We start from the raw sequence: 18,636 nt of genomic DNA, 5'->3' as shown, positions 1-18,636 counted from the left end.
AAGATAGCATGCTCTGTGATTTTTGCAGAGCATGTGATTGAGGTGAACCATAGGTATTTCCTTAATGGACAGCTTGAGTACTCTTTGTCTGATGCTACCTTGGAATGTACCCAGGTTTATGTCAACCAGTAGAATCATAGGGGCATACAACTGGATTGAAGAATATATCCAAGGTAAGCGGAAAAAGCAGTTTCTAGATTTTGGCTGGTGGTAGAACTGGTTTTTGGCATTTAGTTCAATACTTTTTTTTTTTACTAGCCCTGCCAGCATGCTTCCTTCTGTGCCTATGTATTGCCTACTCGGTGTGTACATTTGTAAATAAACAGATTATTACAAAGGCATTGTAAGACTGCTGCTCTCTTATCCTCTAAAAACTAGTCAGCACAATTTGTGACACTAATCAAGTGTAGTCCACCAGTCCATATTGTGACCTTCAGGGGACTCAAGCGTTGTTTGTTTGTTTGTTTGTTTGTTTTTATTGCTGCCCACAGGTGGCGACTACAAAAAAATTGTCAAGCACTCAAGGGGCAGTAATATGTGGCTTGTTTTAGTAGGTCATGTTAGTTTCCTTAGGTGAAGGAAATATGAAGCAATATACATAAGAATATGTAGTCAAAATGTTAGATGTTTTGGGGGTGTAACACCTCCTTTCTGACTGGTTCAATTTATTTTTAGATGATGAATCTTGAAATTACTAAATGCTGCTTCAAAAGTAGTTTGCAATGCTTCTAATAGGGAGGAAAAGATTTTGTGCCATAACATAGTTCAACAAATGGATTTTCACCTGTCTTGAAATAGGTGATTTTAAAAATAATAGCATTGTTAAGCTGCATTAATCAGATGGACTGGATTTTGAGAGTGCAAAAACAGCTCAGTGGTAAAGCAAATACCGTATTTTTCGCTCTATAAGACGCACCAGACCACAAGATGCACCTAGTTTTTGGAGGAGGAAAATAAGAAAAAATATATTCTGAATCTCAGAAGCCAGAACAGCAAGAGGGTGAAAGCAGTGAAAGCAGCAATCCCTCTTGCTGTTCTGGCTTCTGGGATAGCTGCGCAGCCTGCATTCGCTCCATAAGACGCACACACATTTCCCCTTACTTTTTAGGAAGGAAAAAGTGAGTCTTATAGAGCAAAAAATACGGTACTTTGCAAGTATAAGGTTTTATATTTATTCCATATCACCTCAATCTTAATTGGTAGGACTAGACAAGTCCTCCGAAATCCAGTTCAGGATGGGCCAGCATTTGCCTGGATGGATGAGTTAAATTATCTGAATCTGAGTTTCCTGCTTATTTCCTATTTTGTTTTCTCTGCTTAGTTGAAAGTTGAAAGAATATAATCCTGGCGAGCAATGACTAAACTGTTTCCTTTCTTAAAAGTATCTTACCATTGGTCTGTGCAGCATTTTTTTATAGGAGGTGTTGATTAGATTTGCACCTGCTGATCTTTACACAAAGTATTAGGAGCTGAAGATGCATATTTGAGATAAGACTGGTACCAGGGTCAAGAAAAGTTCATAATGTTTAGCTTTTCATGTTAAGGTTTACTCATGCCATGGCCTACAGTAATAAACCATAGAAAAAGTTCTGATTGACAGACATCTATTCATGTGTATGTTGTCCGTTTTCAGAACCCACATGTTCTCAGCATTTCTGCCCTCTAATTGGCTGATTCTCATTATCTCTTGGACCTCTTGTTTGTCCATATTGAATACCTTTGTTCACCAAAACCACTCTGAACTGGCTTCATGCCCTGAATATAACGCTGTCTGCAAAGTATAACAAGACTTGTGTTTCATTGACAGTTATATTAAACTGATCTTTCCAAAGAAAAAGTCTTTGTCGATTTTCAGTTTTTATAGTACCAAAAGCTGGTGAAAAGGAGCTTGCAGGAGAAACCAAACGCTGATGTCTAAAATGATAGTGGCTTCAATTTAGCCTGTTTCCAAGCTATCAGTTTTAGCTCATTTGGGAGAAATTGGTTCACATTGTGGGGCAGCACGTTCTTGCCAGCTCTACTAAGTCATTGGACTCTTCTGGCAATTAGAATGAAACTCCCTAGTAAATGTGGGATGAGCTCACGAGATAAAACGAATCTGCTGTGTAATGGGGACTGTAGCAGCTGCCTTGTTGTTGTTGACGCTGCTAAACAATTTTGAGTATTGGAAACCTTTTGTGACAACTACAGCAGCTGTTTCGGCTCGCACGGTGAGTGACACTTTTGCTATAAATAAGAATCATTTGATTGTATAATAGGCAGAGCAAGAGGGAAAGCGGAGCTAAAGTCACATTTTATTGGGTGTATTGTTTCACAATCTTCAGATTATTCAAAGATTACTCAAAACAAGCAAAATATTGTTGCATCCTGGGAAAACTTAATCTGTGGGCAGATATGGCTCCGGGCCTTTATGCACAAGAGACAGCTTTACAAATTGGTCAAATTGGTTGCTTCTTCTTTAACCTCTGGGGACGTGTAATATTGCTTGCTCATTGGTAAATGTGGAGTCAATGCTTCATGTAGAAAATTAAATGAACCTCATTTTTGCTGTTGTGTCATATTTTCTCCCAGAGGTAACTCAATTTAGCTAATGCATAAAAGTTATAGAGAGTTGCAGAGCCCCTCAGATTGGCAGACAACAGTTGGGAGTGGATGAAAGCAGCCTTAGTTCTGAGGTTTCTGTGGTGGTCTCAAGTACAACATTGGTACTGTTGCTTTTTGAATGCTTCCTTCCAGTATTAGGGAAATAGCTATGGAAAGCTTAATGAGGCTGCATTATAACTGCTATTCCATATTCTTCTATCAAATTATGAGATCCTCCACCAAAAAGAGGCTCAAAGGCATATGACTGCAAGCAAGAAAGGGGCTCACCCTGCTTGAAGCCTGCTAAGTTGGATTGTTTCTTCCCATATAATGAATTCAATTGCTGTACAGTCTCCTTTGTTCAATCCTGGTGCTTGATTTAAGAAGAAATTATTACAAAGAGATGGACACGCAAAATATTTTCGGATGTGCACACCATGCACAGCAAGAGAAGGAAAGCATGCCCATACAGCCTTCAAGGAATTACCAAAAATGAAACAGAAAAACGAGCCTGCCAAAAAAAGGATTGATAAAGCAATGGAGTGGTATGGAAAAGAAATAGATTTGCTGGTCGCTTGCCACTTTAAAGAAGACTTAATTGGAGACTACGTATTTCCAATGAATCAAGGGAAGATACTAATAAGATCACAAAGTGCAGTAAGGTAAAGTGTTGCTTGCCGCTCAATGCATCACACTATCCATTGGGGACCTGTGACACTTTTGCAACTGCACAGTGCATAGCAATCGCACAAGCAATGAATATGCAGTCACAGCTGCAGTTAAGGCACATGGCTGTCTCAAGGGGGGACCCCTCCAGACTGGCAGTCCAGGGTCTAATATTACCCGGCTGTGCCACGGTGTATAAGAACTACACTTGGGAAATGAGTTTGTTTTTAGCAGAAGAGGTCATAAACTCCCTCATTCTTTTGCAATACTAGAACTTGGAGTTATGCAGAGAAGTTGACTTGTTTTTGTTAACTCATGAATTTCCTTCACAATAATAAACAGTGTAGGATTAAACCCTGTGGAGGTCCCCAGGCAGTCAGAATCTGCCCCCCCCCCCATTATCTCAAAGCTTATATTCAGCTTGATTGTAATTTTCTTTCAAGATCAAATCAGTATTATTTTGATCTGTTGTTGTGGGGCCCATAGGCAAGTGTCTACTCTGCCTATTTGGTAATTCGGCACTGTAAATAAAAATGACTTAAGAATGGTACACAAAATTATGATTTGTCTCTTGGATCATGTATTGCAAATCCTTGGGTAGTAAAATGCCATGGCCTGGCTCTCTTATCTACCCACCCCAGCTCCTGGACTTCCAAAGTGGGCGTATTCTTTGTTGTCATGTCTCATTTTGGTTGATTGCAAATTACTATTACAGTGGTACCTCAGGTTAAGTAGTTAATTCGTTCCGGAGGTCCACACTTAACCTGAAACTGTTCTTAACCTACTAACCACTTTAGCCAATGGGGCCTCCCGCTGCTGCCGCGCCGCTGCTGCACGATTTCTGTTCTCATCCTGAAGCAAAGTTCTTAACCCGAGGTAATATTTCTGGGTTAGCGGAGTCTGTAACCTGAAGCATATGTAACCTGAAGCGTATGTAATCCGAGGTACCACTGTAATTACAATTATAATTGTAATATCCTGGGAACAAAACTGTAAGAACCGAATAGTTAGCTAGGCAAAATAAGTTCTTTAAAAAACCAGCGTAACACAACAGAACAACTTATTAACTAAATATTAGATATTTGTCCAGGTCTCTATATTCTCTGTGTGCACAGCGTAGTTCTTTTTCAGTATAGCCCCCTTACACACATTTTTTTTTCTGTAAGCCAAAATGCTGCATAATCCATATGTCTCACATTTTCCTTAGGCAATTGAATTAAGTGAGGCATAATATGAGCATCAGCTGAAGCTCTGGTCTCTATGGGCTATATTCTATAACCCTTGCTCAGCCATAATTCCTGTTCCTCATCTAATATTGATGCACCCAGGAGCAAACAGCTGAATAAGGCTGTGTGGTTATTGCTAAAGAAGCCAACAGGGTAACATGATGGATCAAAATTTTACTCTGATCCACTCTATTGTAAATATTGTGCTTGCTTTGTACCTTTTCAGCCTGCAAAAGGAAGATGCGACTTTTATTGTTGCACTGCTGTTTGCCAGCAATGTTTCTCGGAGTGTCTTGGCTGTAAATGCTGCTGGCAGATGAGGAGGGGGGTTTCCTTCTAAGTGGAAATAGTTGGGGGAGCAGGCATACCTTTTCATTTCCACTCGCCTTGGTGCCAGTCGAAAGTTTGTTGTCCTTCAGCAACTCCCTTGACGTCCCTTCCAGATGACTCTGGAAATTTTAACAACCCTTGCGTGATATCAAGCCCACGTCATGACTGCTTTTGATCTCCCTTTTCTCAGTCAGAAATGCCTCCCAGTTGTCATACTCAGAAAACATGATACTGTTATGGTGTAGCATTTTAAGCTTTGGTGGCAGGCCTGTAGGCATCCTGCTTTGCTTAATGGGCACCAGGGAATAGTTTTCATTCATTTTCTTTGCAATTATTGCACGGGCAATGGGGTAGACCACTGATCACTGCCTAGCCTTTTAAAAAAAATATGAATTGACAAGACCAGGTGTAGAATTTCCCTGGTCTTCGGAAAAGACAGTATCAGCACTATGCTGGCGAATAAGCCAGCCCTGTGTCAGGCTGTCTGCCATCTTATGCATAGCAGTGCTAGAATTCATGCTTGCTTAGTGCTGTGGAATGCAGAAAGTGACCCCCGTGAACACATAGCAGGCACTTGCATTTAATTAAAAAGCAAGCTTACTTTGAAACCCATGAATTACCTTGGGAGAACTGTGGTGAGCCTTTTTGATCACAAGCACCTTTTGAAGCGCTCAGCATTCTGACGTGCTTAGCAATTTATCGATGCATTTAACATTGCTGAATATTCATAGAGCTGATATTTGGGGGAGAATAAAATGATGTTATGCAGGAATAAATTTTCTGTTTTGTTTCCTTGGCAGGATGGCTGTACCATGCTAACGAATGGTTCATTCACTTATTTTTACAATCGAAATCTTGTTGCATTGTAGTGAATTTGGAAGTTATAAAGTAAAAAATCATGTAAGGAATTCCTGTTTCAGGAGCAGTCAGACGTGTTTGTTGTTGATATATGGATAAATGACCCCAATCCAATTCTTGTCATAAGCAGCAATAAAATGCTAGTTTCACCAACTTCATGCAGTGCTGATTAGCATTGCAATATCTCCACCAGTTTCTGTGCGTTTTTCTTGTTGGTAGATGACTGTATCCCGAAAATATTATTATTTGTTAGGTCAAATGCAACAGTAGCTTATCTTTAACATTACAATCCTATGTGTCTTCTCATCAATAAATCCCAGAAGAGAGTATAGAATTTTAGCTTAAGTGAGACACTACAAAGTGAACTGCAAAGATTCAGGCAGATATCTTCTGGTTAACTTTTTTGTTGTTGCAATGTTTCAGTTGATCCTAATCCAGGTGTTAGATTATTGTTGCTTTAGAATTCCCACCTACCTTTCTCCATGGATCAACCACCTGAATCCTGCCCCCCCATTTGTTAGGCCAAAGATTTCTTACCTTCGGCTGTCTTTGGCTCAACAGCAAGCTTCAGAATCCAGTTGGCCTCAGCCCAGTTTTCAAGCCACCAAGCTGCTCACTTTGGCTGCTTACATTTAACTTGAGAGCCAAACATTTCTGCCAGAAACCAAATGAGCCTTCAAGATTTACCCACAAAATCAGCAAGCGGACAATGAGTGTGATTTGCTTCCTGTTGGAGTCGGTGGTAAAACTTCAGTGTTGTTTAATGAAGCTTGAGTATACTCAACCCTGTAGAAAACACAAGAAAACCTTGTTCTGAGCACAAGGCTTCAGAAATGTAGTGCTGTGCTGAAACCCATCTTCCAGTTTCTCAAAGGTGTTCTTCCTGCATGAAAGAGGCTAATTGCAGGACACTTTCAGTGTGTGCGTAGGGATGGGTTTTTTTTTCTTTATTTAGCTCACGTTTAATAGCAAGCGTATCTAATTCACACTTCCCTAAGCAGTATGCGAACTTAAAATGCACCTATCCTTCAAATTTTGCTCTTCTCTGAATTATCCCATGCATTTTTCCATTCTGGAATTGTGCAAAGATGTGCGTAAAAATGCACATCTTTGGGAAGATGTACAAAAAAATGCATTCTTCTGGGGGAAACTGCTTGAAGATTTGTGTATGATTGGAGGAATGCAAATTAAAACGCAGATGAACTTTTGTTAGGACTGAGGTTTTTTAAAAAAATGCTAACTAAATGTGGAAATGTAGCAAGTTGAACTTGGAAAAATGAGAAACAGAAATTCACAGGTTTGGCTATCTCTAGTGAGCTTTAACTGAGGTGCGGGAAACAGTAGAAGCTGGCTACCAAGCACCTGATATCAGTGCATTTGCTAATTTTTTATTTTTATTTTTTACATGAAGTCCTTCCCCTTGCCTTAGAAAATCAAAATCCCACGCTTATTTCTTTAAGAAGATTTAAAATAATACAGCTGGTAAAGTTAACTGTGAAGAGAAGTACATGAACTTGAGCTACTAGTAGTTTGCAATGTATTTTGCTGGAAACTGAAAAGAAATCTTCACTGTTTTGATTACGAGCCTAAATTTATTTGAGTAGAATTCAGTCACTATCAAGTACTGCTTCAATATTGGGGGAGCAGCTGAAACTTGATAGTGATGGAAGCAAATGGGTAATTACTTTGTAAAGCTTTGATTTTTTTGTTGTTTGACAACATCAGCTATGCAAGCATACTTGAAAATATTAAAAACTGATATTTAAGTGAATATTGGAATAGGCATAGGCGCTGCTGGTCTCCTGTACAGAAGGCAATGCTAACAGTTCCATTATTTATTCTTGGAAATAATATTCCACAACCAGGCTGGAGGCTCTTTCCCCTATTGCTTCCCATCAAACCTGTTGGTAGAGGCGCCTAGAGAACAGCCTCTCTACAGATGATTATTCATTATTATTCAGAGTTCATTATGAAATCAATGTGTTTTCCATTTACGGATTCCAGTCCTCATTTCCCCTCAATCTTGAAAAGTTATTGCATTGTCTCTGCAACTGCAGTATTCCTTACCTAGGAAAATAGTTTTCTACCAGACAGCAGCCTACAATTAAAGATTTACTTCTAGTCACACAGACTTTCCACGCTTTAAACTGTTTCTGTATGCCTGATAGGTTAAAGAGAGAGAGAGAGAAATTTGCCAAACATCCTAATCAAATATTATGAGCATATGCAGTTTTGCATTTTAAGCTCACAGAAATCATAGTATTATCAGCTGGCAACTAAGTAAAATGGGTGGGGTACTACTACTACTAATTATTACAATAATAATTACTACTACTACTTCAGCAATAAAATGAAGCTTGTTTTGCTGCCCCAATGTTAAAGAACACATACTTAGGAATAAGCCACGGGTGGAAGCCTGTAGGATCCTGCTTCTGAAAGGATCTTCAGCCTTCACTTCTGAATTTATTTTTCAAGAAGTTCCATAGTCTCTTCCTTGTGAAGATTTGATGAAAAATGTACTGGAGATATTTTGACACAATTGCTGATATAAGGACTGGGTGAAAAATAAGTCTGCACCAAACTGGTAAGCAATTAGTACTTCTTGTTGTTTTTGATATTACTTAAATATATCTGTGTTTTATTAAAGTTGTTGATTAATCAAACTACTTTAGACAAAGCATTTGTGCTTAGCTTTTTGGGGGCATTTTGCATTAAAGAGGGGTTCATAAGTTTCAGGTTTGGGTGCATCATTTGCTCATGTTGCCTCAAATGGGTATCATGAAGCTGAAAATGCTTCAGAAAAGAGAAATCAGACTTAGTGGAGGGTTGGGATCTATTTCCTGAGAGGATAGACTGAGGGAGGGGGGTGGAACCTGTGTCCCCGCAGAGCCATATCCACTGAAGCCAATTGTCGGGGATGATGGGAGTTGTATTACAGCAGAATCTGAAGCGTCCCCCATCCCTAGACGAAAGCATTTGGGGATTTAGATTTTAGGAAAAAAAGATGACTATGGGAGACTTTATAAAATTATGTATGATTATAAGAAAAATTATGCAAGATGATGAGAAAATATATGGTGTACAATCAGTGAATTTGATTGCCAGGAAAGACATAGGAAAACATTTCACATAACATATAATTTAGAGAATTTACTGCTACAAGACACAATATATGGTGGTGACCACAAGCCTAGATGAGGGGTTAGGTGGATACAATAGGTTCCAATACAATCGGTTCCACAACAAAATGTTGTGTGATGCGCTCCAACCAGCCAGCAAGTCATGCCCTTTCCCAGAACATTCCATTCCTTTTCCTCAGCCCCTTCCCACTTTTCCTTCCAGCAGACATTCAGTATCATATCACCACTGAACATGCTCAGTCCTCATGGATTCCCCCCCCCAAGTTTTTTGTTCCAAAAACCTTGGGACTCCATCAAGCCTGCTGAAAACATCCCTTCTGTGGATGAATGCCCCCCAAGTAGAGTTCCTCTTGCCTGTCCAATGCAAACGTAAGTGGGGATACTTGAAGAGCGAAGCTGCTATGTTGAACCTGGGACTAGATGATCTGATTGATTCTTTCCAAATCTGACAATGGAAGGATTGTAACTCAGTGTTCAAGCATCTGCTTTGCATACAGTAGGTTCCAGGTTCAGTCTTTGCCATCTCCAGACAGGATTAGGAACGCCCTCAGACTGAAACCTCAGAGAGCCAGAGTGAACATCACTGAAGGATATGGACCCAAGAGTCTGATGCAGTACAAGGCAGCTTCCTAGGTTCCTATAATTTTTGTTGTTTGACTGGATGCATGTATTCATCCACATACATGACCTTAATGCTGGGGCCTGATCCTAAAGTGATCCTATAAATACATCCTCTTGGTGGGGAGAAGCGAGAAATCATACAAACGGGAACTTTAAGACATTGGATACTACTGGCTGGGAGACTGTGATACACATGTTTTGAAGGTCATGGTGGAGGAGAGGAGCACCCACCCACTCACATTAAGACCACCACTGATAGTGTATTATTTGGAGTACAGGTCAACAGGAGAAGGACTGAATGCAGTTGAACAAATCTCACTTTGCTGATGGGTTTCCTGGTGGATCTGGGGAGAAAACTTTGGAACAAAACTTAGAGTAATTGAGAATGCTTCTATCCCATGTCTTAAATTTGGAAACTGAATTCATCCCTCAAAAGACTTTTATGAGGTCACCATGTGCACATGCCTATTGACATCTTAAGCTATGGGTGGCTCCTTTCTGCATCTGTCTTGAAGCATCTTAAAGTCCTGTGGTGTCACTCAAGTGTGTGTCTCACCCTGCTAATCAGGAAGCTTCTGGGATGTAAGTAAAGCTTTAACATTGTGGTTCAGTGAAAGAGGATACTAGTAGTCAGGCATTATAAGTCGGTCACTTGATTTTGAATACGTCATGCATATGAGTATAATCATCCCTGATTGGTTGTATTCCTTATGCTAAGCAAAAAGAAGAAGCACCGAAATATCCTTTGCTGATGGACGGGGTGAAGCAAACAGACAATGGCTTCCTTCAAAGTCAACGTGGGAATTCATGGCTCATACAATATTTCAACTCAGAGCTTACTGGTTTCTGCTTTACTCTTCCAGCTCTCAGGATAAATGATACCAGACCCGTCCATAACACAAACTCCGGGAGGTACAAACCTACAATCCCATTGGTGCAACAAAAAGGAAAATGGCATAACACATGAGCAGGCCATGGGTTGCAACCTCTGAGTATCTTGTCCCTGCTCATGATGAAACTACCCTGAGATCCATACTATGGAACCACCTCTTTATAGAGGCTCCTCCCCTTTTCAATATGTGCCCAAATCCTTATCTGCTCCCAAGTGGCAGTTGCAAGTGCAAGTTGTGCTTATATTGGAACAAATGCAAGATGGAAGTGGTCTACAGCAGATATGGGGAACCTATGGTCTTCCAAATGTTGTCGGACTCTACTATTAGCCCCAGCCAGCATGGCCAATGGTCATGGATGGTGGAAGTTGGAGTGGTCCAACAACATGTAGAGGATCGCAGGTTATCCATCCTTGACATTGAGGATTGCTGTGAATAGATTGAAAAGCCTGACCAATCAGATGTGCTATCAACATACGTTGACACTGAATATAGAAATAAATTATTGCTGAATTACATTACGAAGTCAGATTAGCTGACAGGGAGCTAGAAGACAAATGAGCCATGGCTTCTCTATTTCTAAACGTGCTTGGAAAACTGCATCTGGCAGCCCCTCTGCAAAGTTATAGGCTACAGCAATCATTCTACTCGCCTCCGTGTTTCAATTGAATCCAGAATACAGCCCAGTTTGAATTAGCGCTGTGCTAAAACCAGCTCCCTGATTTCTCGAAAGTTTTCAACCTCTGGTGGTTGTTTTCTGCCTCTTTATCCAAGACATTTTAGAAATTTCTTCATATTCGCAGTCGGCTTGGGTAGTGTGTGTGTGTTTTTCTTTCCATTAAACATGTCTGCCATCTCGCTGATCTGAACTCCCTGCCTCCACATTGCAGGAGATATTTCATGACACCATCCCCAAGCTTTGATGGAAGTATGTGAAGCCAGGGTGATTGGCCATTCAGTGCCTGAGATAGGAGCAGTCACTGGTTTTGTTTTTCTAAGTGAAGCCTTTTCTTTTACCTTAAACTTTCCACACTGATTTTTTTTAAAAAAAAATACTACTGATTTTCAGCTTTACAATGACATGAATGTACATTTATATGTTCAAAACCAAACTGACCAAGCAATAAAATATTGAAACGACGACAATGGTTCTACTGCAGTTATTTCACACCAATGTTGGGGAGGCTCGGGAGAGGGTAGTTGAAGGAAGAGGCGTTTAGGTGTATTGATCGGCTTACCTATATCATTCTCCCACACTGCATGAAATGATGTATAGAGCCGAGTCCCTTTTCTGTGGATGGTCTGCCAAAGGCACTCACTCTTGAAAAGCATCAGAGGCCTGAGCTCACCCAGTTGTCTGAGATTTGGGGCACAATTGACAGATGAGGTTTTCAGAGAATGGAGACATCTGGGAAGACTGCAGAAGAAAGGAAATTCAAAAGTATCCTTGGCCACCAAGAAAAACCCTGCACCCCAACCACAAGAATGCCACCAAACGTTTCTCTCCTGTTTCATAATAAAACAATGTTTCTTACAAAGTGATGGAGAGTGGCTGAAAAATTGCAGAAGTAATTTTCAGCACAGCACTCGTTTGAATGGCTGAATAGGCCATGTTGACTGGTGCCCATTGGGCAGAAAGCAACAGTAGCTGGGATCAGATCCAATGAGAGGCTGAGAACTGTGCTGGGTCCCAAAAGGGCAATTCTGAGACTAAGGATGGAGAAAGCAGCAAGAAGATAGGCAAGTGGGGACTGACTGAGGGTAGACTGAGGTTGACAGGGCACTACCCCTTTTGCCTCAATAGACCACCTTCACTGTGAATAGGGTGTACCAAGCACCCCACTCCTCATGGACTAATCCTAGGACTCCTCCCTGCCTTTGGCTGAATGCCACCACAAACCATGCAGACCAGAGAAGTCACAGCGTTCTCTAGGTGGGCATTGCTCCCCGCCTGCAATATCACCCCCATTTTTTTTGTTCATATCTTGTTGCAGTAATATTACATATTTTGCCAGCAATCATAATTCGGCTGAGTTGATGCTCTTGTAATGTTTTGGTTAGAAATCAGACTAATGGCAAGTATGTGCTGCTTTCCTTTGTGGCGCTGCTGAACAGGTGGCCGTCCAAAGGGTCACTTTGTATATTTAGTATCTGAAACTTGATCGAGACCGAATCTGATTGGCTGCCCCAAGAACATCATAATTTAGGAGCTGATGCATCAGATGAATGCTGCTTTTGCCCAGCGTTTCTCAGGAGGGAGGACAGTTGGAGAGGCTTTGCTGCTAAGGAAATTATTTAAATATTGCTGGTAAGTTCATTTTTTAAAATGTTGTTTTGTTTTCTATAGAATTTATCTTGGCCAACTAGCCAGTTTGTCTCTTCAAAGACTTTGTGGCCTGTTGGGACTTCCATCAGAATAAGAGCTAATAAACATTTATTTTTCGAGCATCTGTTTATTTTCAGTGAGGCAAGTCAGGAAGAGATTGTATTGGATAAGGTTTTACTGAGGAGAGATGAGGTCCTGGCTGTGTAATCTGGGGATGGTAAAACATAGGGACTTGGTAGATTAATGTTCTCCTATTTAAGTAGCTCTTGTGTTTTATTTCCTCAGAATTTTAGCGAGTTTTGTTGGTGAGGCACCACTTTTAAATCTTATTTTATTCTACCTTTACTGAAGAAAATTGGCACTAGGAAGGGACAGTGTCTAAAGAGCCTATATTTAACCCACAGTACTGGATTGCCACTTGCCTCAGAAGGAATTGCTGTTTAGCTAGCTAAACAAAACCAGCCAATCGCTCTGAGGTATTAACTTACATGGCAAATATATTTGAACTAGGAAGCAGCTGTTGCAAACCTTCATGTCCTGCCCGCATTAGAAAAAGGGGCTGCAAACCCAGGGCACCGCAGGGCCTGCTGAATTCACAGTTCTAATGAATTCATTCATTCATTTTATATTTCCCAGGTTTGAGAGGAAAAATACATAAAGAAAAGAGGCACAGAAGCAAACAATCCTTAAAGGCCAATGGTGGGAAGACAGAAGTTAACTTCATTAACTTAAGGTCATTTGAAATACATTGCTGAATTTGCACGTGTGCTGAAATTAGACTACTATTGTTAAAACAGCCTTGCAAGTAAAACCAAAAAGTTATTTGTTCATAAAAAAAATTGGCTGCCATTTATATTGATGTAAATGACGGTGTGGCATTGATGGTCTGAAAGAAGGAAACAAGCTGGGAAGAGAGAATGACCAATTCTAGTTTAGAAAAGCCGCCTTGGCTGGTCACCTGCAGGCGACTTATATTCACCCTTGGTGACTAGGCAGGAGGCTTTTTCTAAGCTTGTGTAACATTACTGGATAGGAGAGTTCTCCACTCTTAAGGCCTACATCTCAAATCTTTAGCAAGCATATTTGATTTCAGTAATAATAATAATAATAATAATAATAATAATAATATCATTATTTATATCCTGTGCATCTGGTAAAATCATGTTCTGTGACACTTATTTTCTGGTTGCTGGAGAGAAAGTTCAAAGCGTTATGGCTGTAATCCCATGGATCAGAACTGCATGTGATATTTCCACCCAGAAAAGATTAATGTGGATTAACCACTGCTGGTGTTTTGTCTTGTGCTGGTAGCCGCTGCCAGCAGAGAGGTGCCAATTGTTTCTCTCCTATAAGCTCTTGCACAAGGTAACAGATGCATGCCTGGGAATTGCTACGGGTGTGACTGAAAGTTTCCCACCAGTTCTTCAAAATAGAATCACATTTATTATATGGGGTGCTCTGTTTGGCCAGAAACTTACTTCATAACAGCATCTGACTTATTTTGCATGTCACAAATGTCTGTCACAGAAGAAAATAGACACAATTTTGAATTCACTTAGTTAGCTCCACATACTTGCTTACTGGCATTCTAATAGATTAGAACTAAGTACTAGGAGAATCCTCCAGTTTGGACACCAGAAAAGCCAGTGTGATTTAGCAGTTAGAGTGTTGGACCTAGTACCTCTTGGCCATGAAACTCACTGGGTGACCTTGGGCCTAACTAACTAGAACAGTGAAATTCTGTTGCTGACTTATATAGCAGCCCTTTTGAGTGAAGAGGGCAGTGGCATCAAATCTGCAAGTCCCATCCCGGTGTCTTCACACTCACAGGAGACTTTTGAAAATTGAGGGAGAAGATCTGAAGTAAGCTTTTAGTTATATTCAACTGAATGCAGTTAAAAGCTTTGATGAGATTGGGAATCCTGCATTATCAGGGTTCCTTACTGTGTTGGAGGTTTCTAAGTGCATTTAGCTCTATGTGCTTAGAACTCCTCTTTGAATCTTTCTGTCCAGTGTTGGGGTGCAGCACACAGGATGTTTGGGACACATGTCCCCTACATACCCCTTCCCCATCCCATGTTGCTTGTACTCTTGAATAGGCCAAAAAGTGAAAGGTAACTTTCATAATTCAACTTAGTAGCATCAGAAATATGCAAGGCTGATGTATGGAAAGAGGGCAGAGTTTCAACAATTAAAAATTGGTTGCCTAGAGCTGGGGTGGGCAGACTTCAGGCATATGAGGTCCACTGTGTGTTGGGTTTTTTCTTTTTACTAGAACCCAAGATCTACCAACCATATGCAAAAAATATAGGGTGGGATTAAACTAATGAGTTGTGTCAGTGGAAACCCTGTGCAAGGACTTCTGCTTCCACAGTGTGGCTTCCTTCCTCTGAACCCCTAAAATTGGGAGAACCCTTGGAACAGTGTGTAGGGGGTGGGGAGAGAGGGGGGTTGTTCTGTCTGGCAAGCCAAAATGCTTGCCTTGATGGAACAATCGCCTTAGCACGGTGTTGAATTCCTCCCATGTTGTTCAAATGAAAGGACAGAGCGTACATTCTAAGTCTAGGAATTTGCTTTCAGTACCAAAACCAAACTGCTCACAGTCCATTTGCACAAAAGTCCCCTCCTGATGAGATTTCTTCATTTCAGGCACCTCATTTGGCAGGGGGACGGGGGACGGACTAACTTTGTTATTGCTGTTGTTGAACCATTGTGTATCAAAAACCATTGCCGATCTACTACAAATCACCCAGAGATCTATCTGATATGCTTTCTGCCCAGTGCTGATATAGACTATGGGATATAGCTGTAATTGAGAAAATTATATAGACGGAAGAACTAAGGCACTCCAGTGTCTAATTTTAAAAACAATTATCTTCTTTTATATAGTTTTGGAAAGACAGTTGGTAATTGTATGGTTTGGAAATTAAGCAGAAAGATGCTTTGCAATGCTTTGCAATATTGGGTTGCAGTCAACCAAGTTCTGCTCAAAGGAGACCCACTGAAATTAATGGACCTAAATTGATCACGCCCATTCATTTTAATGGGTCCGCTATGAGTAGAACTAACATGGGACCTAACTAGTAACTTTTTTTTTTGCAATGATACCATATTTTCTTCTTCCTTTCTCTCTCATAAGATGCTGTATATTTATATTATTATGATATTTTAACAGCATAACAAAATCCACGCATATCCTAGTTTTGGGTGGTATCTAACTAACAAGTCTCATCAGGCAAGGATTTACACTTGTGCAATGGAGCTTCCCCCTCTCCTAATCTTGTGTGTGCCCTGTAAATCTGTTCTGAGGGGTTGGGGGAAACCCCTCAAAGAGATTTAGAGGGTGTGCAAGAGGAGAAGAGGGGGACAGGGGTAAATCCTTGCGCTGATGGGTACATTATTTGGATGCCTCTCTTTGATTGCTAATGCTCTGTGGCATTGAGTTCATTGCGCTGATGTTTATTTTTCCACCTCTCTTGTGGCCAGCGAGTAGGGGGAAAAACACTCTGCAAAGATGGAAGAAGAAGAATATGAGGAGGTTGTGGAGGTAAGACCCCAAACATTTTGACTTCCTGAATTCTTTTGTCTCGAGAAATGTGGGTTAAGTTATTGCTTAGAGGAAATACCAACAACTAATAGCAAGCCAAGAACCTGAGATTACTGCTTCTAAAATGTGACTGTCTCCAGATTCAGTATTCTGACTGGCCATTTTTAGAAGTATATATGTATATGGCTGACCTCTTGCAGCTGTGAAGAAAATGCAGCATGAGAAGAAAATGATGGCAATGATGCCCATCTTGGTTTCCTCACCAACCCTTAGCCTTCGATCTGAGTTAAATATTTGGAAAAGTTCTATGTAGTTGATCATGGAATTCCCATTATTTAATGATATTATTATTGAACAGAATGGACATTAAGGTCAGTGATCTAGTTTGGCCATGGCTATTTGTTCATAGGCAGCAGGATTGTGGCTGCCTATCAAGGGCTTCCTGGATCTTTATGTAGCTTTTTAAAATCAAGTCCCAGCCATGAGTTGCAAACAACACCCATATGCAAACTCCTTGTAATCACTGGGTTTTCTCAATGGGTGTGTTTGGGAAAGGAAACATAGTTCAGAGGTAGAGCATGTGCTTTGCATGTTCAAGGTTCAAGGCCTCTCCAGGTAATAATCCTATCTTAAACCCTAGAGAAACCACGGCTAGCTAGCGTAGACAATAAATGAGCTCAATGGGCCAATGGGCCAAGACAGCTTCCTATGTGGTTTTGACTCAATGTCATCTAATACATATGAGCCATGACCACTACCCACACCGTGCCAACAATTGGCGGTTGAAGCTCACTGTACATATTGACTGTGAGTTTGGATATGTTGTATAAAGGTTTTATAGGGTTGTGTCCAACTATGTAATATTCAAAGTAGACCCGTCAAAATCAATGGGCATGACTAACTCAAGTTTATTTCAATGTGTCTACTCTGCATATGACTTAGATACAAGCCAGTCAATTTTGCTGTAATAGTATTATCTATTGTATGTTATCGATGACAAGTGCCACAATCAAGGGTATCTTTGACCATAATATTTTCCTTTGTTGCAGTGGCAAAAGCTGTTGTATTTTTTCACATATTCATACCTTCCATGTCATAATATCTGGTATTCCTGTCTGTTCTCTCATCACTGTGTGTTTCTCATTAGACTAATAATTGTTCTTTATTTCACAGTGTCATTTTTAATTGACTTTGAATTGTGCCTATGTGGGCTTGTTTCTCCAGATGTCTGTCTCTCTTTCCCCCCCATCTTTCTTGAGATATTCATAGCTGGACTAAAACATTATAAATAAAATGGCAACAATTGCATCTGGTATTAGTTTAGAGCTGCATAGCCCTTTCCAGAAACATTAAAAATAGCTCTGGTCTTCATCATTGCTTGCCAGTTATACATTACTCTCATGTTTTAACTCTGGGCGAAACAGATTCATGTTCAGAAACAAATTTAACATATTGCTGAGCAATGAAGCATTTGCTCTCCAGGAGCCAAAATCCAAGGGCATGTCATGGATGATTCTTTGCATGAACATTTTGTTTGGGACATCTGGCTCTACTGGTTTATGCAGAACCTGTAGGTCAGACATAGGAAACCTTTCTTCTTAGTAAAGGGCCTATGCTACCAATCTGAAGCCGGCCAGTAGACCACAGGGAAAAACGTATGGTTGTGCTCCTATGATGGCACACATATACCGTACTTTTCGCACCATTACACTCAGTTTTTTTCGCCTAAAAGGTAAAGGGAAATGTGTGTGCGTGTTATGGAGCGAATGCAGGCAGGAGGAACCGCTCTTGCTGGCTGTTCGGCAGCCTCTCTTCCTCCGCTTGGCTGGCTGAGAAGCCGGCAACAGCTGAGCAACAGCTGAGTGTCGGGAGACAGCCTCTCTTCCTCCTGTCTGCCTGCTCTATGGCTTTTTGGGGAGGTGGGAGAAGGGAGGCAGCTCGGAAGCCGGCAAGAGCTGCACGCAGTGTGTAAAAGCCAAGGTGGGAAAAGGGAGACAGCCTCTCTTTCTCCTGTCTGCCTGCTCTATGGCTTTTTGGCGAGGTGGGCGCTTGGAAGCTGGCAAGAGCTGCGCGCAGTGTGTAAAAGCCAAGGTGGGGAAAGGGAGACAGCCTCTCTTTCTCAGTGTCTGCCTGCTCTATGGCTCTCCCTTACACAAATGTAAGCGGCTCTTACTCTGCTTTCTTTACAATGAGCCGGAAGGAGGGACAAAGAGGGCATCCCCTTCCGTCCCTCCCCCAGCACCTCACCGGTAAATTCAAACAAAGCGGCTTACAAGGCTTGTGTCCCTGAGTCTCCTCCTCCTCTTTTTGCTCCGGTTCGAGGCGAGGCAGCTCCACAAATGTGAGTTCCCCCTCTCTCTTCCTTCCCTCCCTCCCTCCCTCTTCCAACTTCAAAAAATATTGGGGGGACAGCCAGGTAAGCCCCACTCACATACCACAATGGGGGATG

The 18,636-nt window shown here is 41.1% G+C and overlaps 1 protein-coding gene across 47 annotated transcripts in view; it reads left to right on the top strand.

Moving 5' to 3' along the window:
- Nucleotides 1–12,523: 12,523 nt before the first annotated feature.
- NEB (nebulin) overlaps nucleotides 12,524–18,636 on the top strand; it is a 161,676-nt gene continuing 155,563 nt past the window's right edge. For all 47 annotated transcript variants that reach the window (XM_053406851.1, XM_053406843.1, XM_053406835.1 and 44 more), the window contains exons 1-3: nucleotides 12,524–12,622; nucleotides 13,277–13,373; nucleotides 16,127–16,187. In XM_053406851.1, the coding sequence (XP_053262826.1) occupies nucleotides 16,155–16,187 (33 nt within the window). In that variant the 5' untranslated portion in view covers nucleotides 12,524–12,622; nucleotides 13,277–13,373; nucleotides 16,127–16,154. The remainder of the gene's footprint in view (nucleotides 12,623–13,276; nucleotides 13,374–16,126; nucleotides 16,188–18,636) is intronic.

Source organism: Podarcis raffonei, chromosome 1, assembly GCF_027172205.1.
Source record: "Podarcis raffonei isolate rPodRaf1 chromosome 1, rPodRaf1.pri, whole genome shotgun sequence".
NCBI lineage: Eukaryota > Metazoa > Chordata > Lepidosauria > Squamata > Lacertidae > Podarcis > Podarcis raffonei.
Note: the sequence above shows the minus strand (reverse complement) of the source record. Positions and strands in the feature narration are given on the sequence as shown.